Source organism: Neovison vison, chromosome 1, assembly GCF_020171115.1.
Source record: "Neovison vison isolate M4711 chromosome 1, ASM_NN_V1, whole genome shotgun sequence".
NCBI classification, from domain to species: Eukaryota; Metazoa; Chordata; class Mammalia; order Carnivora; family Mustelidae; genus Neogale; species Neogale vison.
The window spans coordinates 145,185,596-145,195,788 of NC_058091.1; the positions used below are offsets into that span (position 1 = coordinate 145,185,596).

The 10,193-nt window shown below is 38.4% G+C and overlaps 1 protein-coding gene across 1 annotated transcript; it reads left to right on the forward strand.

Annotated features, from left to right (window-relative positions):
• The first annotated feature begins 432 nt into the window (after positions 1-432).
• Positions 433-9,674, forward strand: LOC122908802 (40S ribosomal protein S18-like). Its single transcript, XM_044252034.1, has 2 exons — positions 433-501; positions 9,160-9,674. Exons 1-2 carry the CDS (start codon positions 433-435, stop codon positions 9,631-9,633), a joined length of 543 nt encoding a protein of 180 aa, XP_044107969.1. The 3' UTR covers positions 9,634-9,674.
• The last annotated feature ends 519 nt before the right edge of the window (positions 9,675-10,193 follow it).

A 10,193-nucleotide genomic window follows, 5' to 3' on the forward strand; every position in this document is an offset into this window, starting at 1 on the left:
AGGAGACCATAACCTACATAGACATTAAATGAATCTTCCTATGAACAATATAACAAGTTACTCTATTAGTAGAGTAAGAAGATAATACATATTTCTGAATGCAGAGAAGAGCAATTAAAAAATAGCTTCTAGGGGCACCTGGGTGGCTCAGTGGGTTAAAGCCTCTGCCTTCGGCTCAGGTCATAATCCCAGGGTCCTGGGGTGGAGCCCTGCATTGGGCTCTCTGCTCAGCAGGGAGTCTGCTTCCCTTCCTCTCTCTCCGCCTGCCTCTCTGCCTACTTGTGATCTCTGTCTGTCAAATAAATAAATAAAATCTTTAAAAGATGTAGTTTCCAGGATTAAAAAAAAAAGTGTTCATATTTTTGATGCCTGTTTTAACACCTGTCTTATGAGCAAATGGGCAGAATTATAAGACATTCCAAGTCAACCAAGATGGCAACAGAGGAGGCTCCTGAGCTCCTCTACTCCCATGGACTCACTGAATATAGAGTTACACGTGAGGTAATTTCTTCTGAAAGAGATTTAGAAACTAGCTGAGTCACTCCTACACATTAGATGAATGAGAAAATGGCCCCATGAAAATGGGTAAGAAAGACTGAGAGACATTTTTATATAAACCCTACCTCTAACACAGTGCCATACAGTCAGAAAGGGTCCCTCAACTCTTAGTTTCTTCCTGAGGAGTGAAGGATTTGAACACCATGTAACAGTCCAAATTTTAAACCTTCCAAGAAGATGGTATCCTAAAACACCTGGCTCTGAAACTCAATAGGACTTGTGTCTGTGAGACTGGCAGACTGCAGCAAACAAAGAAGCAATTCTTAACAGGTGCATGAGCATTCACAGCCACTATCCCCAAGGGCTCAGGGAGCTGGGAAACTCCCCATCACTCAACTTTCACTAAAAGAGGCCTATCTGCATACTTCAAAGTTTCTGCCCAAGGGCCAGGCTTCTAAATTAGCAAGTCTCTAAGGATAGCTGTGATTTTTCTCAGAGACCAAGGAAGTTAGCAGACACCTCTCATGCCTTCTCTCTCCAGTCTACTCCAATAACAAAATCAATTCACCAATAATTCCATCTAAGGACCTAGTATATACACATGGTACCATAGCTACAACTTTTGGGTTAGTCACCTGAGAAATGGAACCCTGTATTGCTAGACTCCAGTAGTCAATGGGGCTTGCATTCATAAGTCCAATGGGACTGGAGCAAATAAACACACACACACACACAGTTCTTTTTTTTTTTTCCAATTTATTTATTTTCAGATAAACAGTATTCATTATTTTTTTACCACACCCAGTGCTCCATGCAAGCTGTGCTCTCTATAATACCCACCACCTGGTACCCCAACCTCCCACCCCCCCCCGCCACTTCAAACGCCTCAGATTGTTTTTCAGAGTCCATAGTCTCTCATGGTTCACCTCCCCTTCCAATTTACCCAAGCACATACCCTCCCCAATGTCCATAACCCTACCCCCCTTCTCCCAACCCCCCTCCCCCCAGCAACCACACAGTTCTTAATGGGCACACTAAGAACACCCTTGCTGCTATAAACTTGGGCCACACAAAATGATCAGACAAAAATGGCCATCTGTCAGTTTCTCACTAGAAGAGAATTAACTACATACTTTCCCAGCTGCTCCCTCAGGGTCCAGCATCTAATCAGCTTACTCCCCTTTTGGACACTGATAAATTTTGGCACACCCTCTACTACAGGGTCACTAAGAACAAAGAAGGCAGCTTGGACAATCACAAAAGTTTGAGCGATAACTACAAGTTTGGGCTGACTGGCTGATGGGACTTGTTTCCTACGCAAGACCTCTCCATCAAAACTGGGAGAGGCGTACCTTTTATCTAATATGTAGAAACTAATACAACATCAAGGAAAATGAAGAAAGAGAGGAATATGTTCCAAAAGAACTTGTTCCAAAAGAACATGATGAAACTCCAAGAACAGATCTCAATGAAATGGAGATAAGTGATTTATCTCATAGAGAGTTCAAAATAATGGCCATAAGGATGTTTGGTAAGGCCAGAAAAGCAATACGTGAACAAATGAGAATTTCAAAAGGGAGATAGAAAATATTTTTAAGCTCCAAACAAAAATCCTAGAGCTGAAGAATACAATAACTGAACTGTAAAATAATATAAGAATCAACAACAAACTCGGTCAAACAAACAAAGGATCAGAGAATTCAAGGACAGGGAAGTAAGATGCATTCAGATATGCAAGAAGAAAAAAAGTAATAGCAAAATAGTCAAGATGGCCTGAGGGACCAATGGGACACCATTGAATGAATCAATATATGCATTATAGGAAGTCCCAGAAGGCAAAGAGAGAAAGGGGCAGAAAGCTTACTCAAAGAAGTAAAGGCTGAAAATGCCTGAAAAAGAAACAGACATCCGGATCCAGGAAGCATAACACACACCAAATAGAGGAATCCTAAGAGACCTACACTGAGACATATCATAATCAAATTGTCAAAAGTTAAAGACAAGGAAAAAAAATAAGGAAAAAGAGATACTATTAACAGCAGCAAAAGAAGAACAACTTGTTAGGTACAAGGGAATCACTCTAAGACTGTCAGCAGATTTTTCATCAGAAACCTTGCAGAGTAAAAGATATTGGCATGATATATTCAGAGTGCTAAAAGATAAAAACAAAACAAAACAAAAACCCTGCAAAATAATTCTACCCACCAAAGTTGTCCTTCAGAATTGAAGTAGAGGTAAAGAGTTTTTCAGACAAAAAAGGCTAACACATTAGGGCAGTCTTAGAAGAAATGTTAAAGGAATATTTTTAAGCTCAAATGAAAAGATGTTAATTATAACATGAATACATGTGAAAGAATAAAGCTCAGTGGTAAAGTTAATTATATAGTTAAATTCAGAATAATTCAATGTTGTACTGGTGGTGAGAAAGTCACCTATAACTCAGGTATGAAGATAAAAATGAAAATATTAAAAATAATTATAACTACAATAATTTGTTAATGGATACACAATGTAAAAAATGCAAATCATGACCTCAAAAAACTAAAATGTAGGGGAGATGGGGAAGCTTTTTTATATGTTCAAAGTTAAGTGATAATCAATCTAAAATAGATTGTTATAAATAAAAGATGTTTTATGTAAGTTCATGGTAACCTCAAAACAAAAGCCTAAAGTAGATACATAGAAGATAAAGGAATTAATGCATTCCACTAAAGGAAATCATCAAATTACAAACACCAAGACTGAAAGAGATAGAAAGGAACAAAGGAGTTACAAAACCAGCACAAAACAATTAACAAAATGACCATTGATAGTCCCAACCTACCAATAACAACTTCAAATGTAAATGGACTAAATTCTTCAATCAAAGAAACAGAGTGGCTGAATGTATTAAAAAACAAAACAAAAAGAAAAAACCAAGATGCAGTTACATGTTGCCTACAAGGCAATCAGCTCAGCTTTGACACACATAGACTGAAAAAAAAAGATGTGCCATGCAAAAGGAAATCAAAATTAAACCAAGGTAAGCCATGCTTATATTAGACAAAACAGACTTGGAGCTAAAGACTGTTAAAAAAAATAAGGAAGGTTATTCAATAATGATAAAGGAGTCAATCAGAAGAAAAGGAGACAATTGTTAAGTATTTATGCACTCAACATAGGAGTGCCTAAATATATAAAGCAAATATTAACAGACCTGAAAGAAAAAAATATATAAAACAATCAACAATACAATAATAGCAGGGAACATCAATGCCCTACTTCCAACAATGGATAGATCATCCAGACAGAAAATCAATGAGGAAACAGTGGATTTTAACAATAGTATAAACCAAATTGACCTAACAGTCACATACAGAACATTCCAGCTAACAGCAGCAGAATACAAATTTTTCTCAAGTGCACATGTGACTTTTTCCAGCATAAATCATGTGAGGCCACATACACAAAAAAAAATGTTTTAACAAATTTAAAAAGATTGAAATCCTAGCAAGCATCTTTTACAAACACAATGGTATGTAACTAGAAATCAATTATAAGAAGGAAGATGTGGTCCATATACACTATGAAGTATTATGCCTCCATCAGAAAGGATGAATACCCAACTTTTGTAGCAACACAGGACGGGACTGGAAGAGATTATGCTGAGGGATTATGCAGAGAGAGTCAAGTATCATATGGTTTCATATGGTTTCTTATTTGTGGAGCATAACAAATAACACGGAGGACACGGGAAGTTAGAAAGGAGAAGGGAGTTGAGGGACATTGGAAGGGGAGGTGAACCATGAGAAACTATGGACTCTGAAAAACAATCTGAGGGTTTTGAAGGGGTGGGGGGGTGGGAGGTTGGGGGAACCAGGTGGTGGGTATTAGGGCACAGATTGCATGGAGCACTGGGTGTGGTGCAAAAAATAATGAATACTCTTATGCTGAAAATAAATAAGGGAAAAATAAATAAATAAATAAATAGATAGATAAATAAGAAGATAACATGTCTGATAAGGAGTTAAAATCCACAATACATAAGAAACTTATGCAACTCAATAGCAGAAAAATAACCCAATTCATAAAATGGACAAAGAGCATATATTGACATTTTTCCAAAGAAGACATACAGATGGTCAACAGACACATGAAAAAGTGCTCAACATTTCTAATCATCAAGGAAATGCAAACCCAAACCACAATGAGATAGCATATCACACCTGTTAGAATGAGTCTTATTTAAGAGAGAGAGAGAGAGAGATAATAAACACTGGCAATGAGGTGGAGAAAAGAGAACTTCTGTACACTGTTGATGGAAATGTAAATTGGTTCAGCCACTATGGAAAACCGTATAGACATTCCTCAAAAAATCAAAAGTAGAACTAACATGTAATTCAGCAGTCCCACTTCTGGGTATATATTTAAAAGAACTGAAATCATTATCCCAAAGAGATATTTGTGCTTCCATGTTCACACCAGCATTTATTCACAATAACTAAGGAATTGTCTAAGGTATGGAAATGCCTATCAATGGATGAAAGATAAAGAAAATGTTCCCTATTTCCCTTATCCCTCAGCAGGAACAAAAATTTCACCAACCCATTTATACTAAGATCACCTCTAATCTCTCTCTCTCTCTCTTTTTTTAATCAGCTTGACTTTCTGATCCCTAGTTCCACTAGATTTTGCAGGGGAGTACCAATATAATTAAAATGAAGTAGTGGAGAAAAACTGAATTACAGAATACCTCTGGCTCCACTCTATAAATAAACAATTCCAAATACATTTTTAAAAAGCCACCAGAAATTTACTAACCTCACCTAATAAGAAAATAGTTTATAGTCTCAAGCTATAACCTGCAATGAACATGTCCCAGACTAGAAAGAGATGTAGTGGTGTCCAAATTCCTAATCTCTCAACCTTACCTCTCTATGATCTCTACCCTGGAAAAGGTGTAGAGAAAGAATCTATGAGGATGACATCTTGAGAATTCATGAATATTTTGCAAATGAAAGGTTGTCTGCAGTGGTATGCTTACAACAGCTTTTAGCATGGTTGCATTAAATTGCTTTCTTTGTTTTTTTTTAAAAAGTCCATCAAACCACTCCAGGACTTTAGCACAGACAAGGACTTCAAATATCTTCCAGCATATGGTACTGGCTGGAAGACCAAGTTGAGAAAGACTTTATAGGTATCGTGGGCAGTGATGTAGTTCGTTTAAAAAGCAGTGGAGAACAGAAAAACTCATTCAAGTCTCCCATCATGGAATCTGTCTACTGACTAAAGAAAACTTAAGGAAAAGCCTTACCCATCTCTTAAATGATAGTTCAAAGAGAAAGATGCAGAATTCAAGCTGAGGGTAAACTAACATCTGTCACCCACATAGTATCAGAGCTATTAACTTTGCTTACATTAAGTATGGGCATACTGGGGGAAAATTTATGTTAATTACAAAAGAAGACCATTTTGAAGTAGTAATAATGAATATAGTAATGATTAAGGTGGCATAGCTTCCTACAAAGTGAAAAATATCTGATATGGAAGCCAATTAAAGCAAGAAACAGAAGACAATGTTCCATCAGTGTTTTATAGTATTGGAGAACATAATAAGAATAGAAATTCAACTAAAGTAGATTTCAGTTAATAAAATGATAAATTTATAGAACGGGGATTTTTCAGGTTATAAATAAGGAAGTATAATAACATCAATGAGCTATATATAACATCACATACTATAGTGGTTATTAGCACATATATAGAATAACATTTCCTGAATTTGAAACCTAACTCTTCCTCTTACTAACTGCAATGTTGGGCAAATTATGTAACCTCTGGGTGATTTCATTTCTCATCTCTGAAACGAGAGTAAAAATACTATTTTCCGTATTAGGTCTGGTGTGCTAACTAATGTGGCTATTGTTGAATAGACTGAATAGGTTGCAAAGGACATGCAATAAAACAGAGCCCATGAAAATTAATTCAGTGGAATTAAGAAAAGATGTGAGAAAATTTCAGCAAGTTTAAAGGAAAAAGGGAAATCAGTAAAATTAAAATAAAATAAAATTAAAATTAAAATAACATGGTAGACTTCAAGGTAAGATATTAGGTTGGATATATATAAATAAGCTCACACCAAATCTAACAATCGACTTTATTACAACCATAACTGCAACTGCAATAAAGATACTCCTTTAAAATAAGCACTGAAGGAAGGTAAGAATACAAGAAGTGGAAATAGTAATAACTATTGAACTATATAAATATTGAACTATATATCTATTGAAAACTAGAAAACATGTTGATGTGCACTAAATATCCAAGCATGTTAAAAAGTCCAATTCATATTCTAAGATTCTCAAAAGTTTCTGGAGCCTAGCAGACTATATTGTGTCCTACTGTCCTAGAGTCAGACACTCACCTTCTAGATAGGAGACTGGAAGAGTTCTCATTAAGGAAAGTAATCATCCCAGGTTCCTGGGTGGCTCAGTTGGTTGGGCAACTGCCTTTGGTTCAGGTCATGATCCTGGAGTCATGGGATTGAGTCCTGCATTGGGCTCCCTGCTCAGCAGGGAGTCTGCTTCTCTCTCTGACCTTCCCCCTCTCATTCTCTTTCTCTCTCTCTCATTCTCAAGTAAATAAATAAATAAAATCTTAAAAAAAAAAAAAAGGAAACCAGTCATCCCTACAGAAAAGATCCAAATATTCTGAACTTAAGTTCAATAAATAGCCTAATAGGTTATTATGGAGTAAAGCTCAGTTTAACAAGCCCACTATGTCCACAAAACCTCTAATTAGCCTTTTAGCCACACACACACACAACCTTAATCATGAGCCTCAAAACTGAGAATTTCCAAACTCTTGAAGAAAGCTCCTTATAGTTTGGCTATTGTGGACATTGCTGCTATAAACATTCGGGTGCACGTGTCCCTTTGGATCACTACGTTTGTATCTTTAGGGTAAATACCCAGTAGTGCAATTGCTGGGTCATAGGGCAGTTCTATTTTCAACATTTTGAGGAACCTCCATTCTGTTTTCCAGAGTGGTTGCACCAGCTTGCATTCCCACCAACAGTGTAGGAGGGTTCCCCTTTCTCCGCATCCTCGCCAGCATCTGTCATTTCCTGACTTGTTGATTTTAGCCATTCTGACTGGTGTGAGGTGATATCTCATTGTGGTTTTGATTTGTATTTCCCTGATGCCGAGTGATATGGAGCACTTTTTCATGTGTCTGTTGGCCATCTGGATGTCTTCTTTGCAGAAACGTCTGTTCATGTCCTCTGCCCATTTCTTGATTGGATTATTTGTTCTTTGGGTCCATCAACAGATGAATGGATAAAGAAGATGTGGTATATATACACAATGGAATACTATGCAGCCATCAAAAGAAACGAAATCTTGCCATTTGCAACAACATGGATGGAACTAGAGCGTATCATGCTTAGCGAAATAAGTCAAGTGGAGAAAGACAACTATCATATGATCTCCCTGATATGAGGAAGTGGTGATGCAACATGGGGGCTTAAGTGGGTAGGAGAAGAATCCATGAAACAAGATGGGATAGGGAGGGAGACAAACCATAAGTGGCTCTTAATCTCACGAAACAAACTGTGGGTTGCGGGGGGGAGGGGGGTTGGGAGAAGGGGGGGTAGGGTTATGGACATTGGGGAGGGTATGTTCTTTTGGGTAAATTGGAAGGGGAGATGAACCATGAGAAACTATGGACTCTGAAAAACAATCTGAGGGGTTTGAAGTGGCGGGGGGGGGGGGGGTGGGAGGTTGGGGTACCAGGTGGTGGATATTATAGAGGGCTCGGCTTGCATGGAGCACTGGGTGTGGTGAAAAAATAATGAATACTGTTTATCTGAAAATAAATAAATTGGAAAAAAAAAGAAAGCTCCTTATATGAAGAACAGAGACTCAAATAAGAAAACAAAAGAAAAAAAATGATTTGTAGAGAGAAGACATATACAGAAAGGAAGAAAATTAAAATCCATTATTTACATCTTTGGAGAGGTAAAAGAAAAATTTCATTCATGAAACAAGAATGGAATAAAATGAAACAGGAATGGGAGATAAATAAAGCCCTCAGAAACTTAAACAAGTCAGTAGTTATTTTAAAAATACCCTTCAATTACAGGAAGCTTGGAGAGTAGGATCAAGAAACTCTTCCCAGGGACGCCTGGGTGGCTCAGTTGGTTGGACGACTGCCTTCGGCTCAGGGCGTGATCCTGGAGTCACGGGATCGAGTCCCACATCAGGCTCCCAGCTCCATGGGGAGTCTGCTTCGCTCTCTGACCTTCTCCTCGCTCATGCTCTCTCTCACTGTCTCTCTCTCTCAAATAAATAAATAAAATCTTTAAAAAAAAAAAAAAAGAAACTCTTCCCAAAAGAGAGTAAAAGGAAAACAAACAAACAAAAAAAAAGACAAAATTAAGAAAACTGGACAATTAATCCAGAAGGTCTAGTATCTGAAAAATAGTTCTCCAGAGAGAACAGAAAAAAAAAAAAATGAGAAAAAATCACTCAAGAACTTTTTTCACCAATAGTACCTCATCACTAGACTTTGTAATGCCAAGAATCGAAGGAAATAAATAATGGCCACTTCTGCAGCAAATATAAAGTTGTAAAGAAGTCACAGATTACTGATTAAGAATCTGAATAACTGTCTCTTCCGCAGGAGGCCTACACGCCGCTGCTGAGGTCTCTAGTGATCCCTGAGGAGTTCCAGCACATTTTGCGAGTACTCACCACTAATATCGATGGGCGGTGGACAATAGCCTTCGCCATCACTGCATTTAAGGGTGTGCGGCGAAGATACGCTCATGTGGTGTTGAGGAAAGCAGACATCGATCTCACCAAGAAAGCCGGAGAGCTCACGGAGGATGAGGTGGAACGTGTGATCATGCAGAACCCTCGCCAATATAAGATCCCAGACTGGTTTTTGAACAGACAAAAGGATGTGAAGGATGGAAAGTACAGCCAGGTTCTGGCCAATGGCCTGGACCACAAACTTCGTGAAGACCTGGAGAGACTGAAGAAGATCAGGGCCCACAGAGGGCTGCGCCACTTTTGGGGACGTCGTGTCCGAGGCCAGCACACCAAGACCACAGGGCGCCAGGGCCGCACCGTGGGTGTGTCCAAGAAGAAATAAATCTGTAGGCCTTGTCTGTTAATAAAATAGTTTATACACCTTAAAAAAAGAAAGAATCTGAATAACTGTATTTTTTTTAAGATTTTATTTATTTATTTGACAGAGAGAGATGGCAGGTAGGCAGAGAGAGAGAGGAGGAAGCAGGCTCCCTGTGGAGCAGAGAGCCCGATGTGGGGCTCGATCCCAAGACCCTGGGATCATGACATCAGTCGAAGGCAGAGGCTTTAACCCACTGAGCCACCCAGGTGCCCGTGAATAACTGGGCTTTATTGGCACTACTGAAACCAAGAAAACTCCACCAAAATTAGGGAGTAGACCAAAAACTAGTATAAAATGGAAAAAATAACAAAAAGAGAGAAAGCTATCAAAGCCAGGAATGATGTGGCAGTGTAGAATGAATGGGCCCTGGGCACCAGGTCTGGAGACGACAGCAGAATTACAGCCCAATGACCCAAAAGATAGGCACCGTGGTGTCTTCTGCTTACTCTATCATCTTGGTCACCCAGCAACACAACTGAAAAATGGGAATGGCCGATTTACAGGAATAAACCACTGAAGAG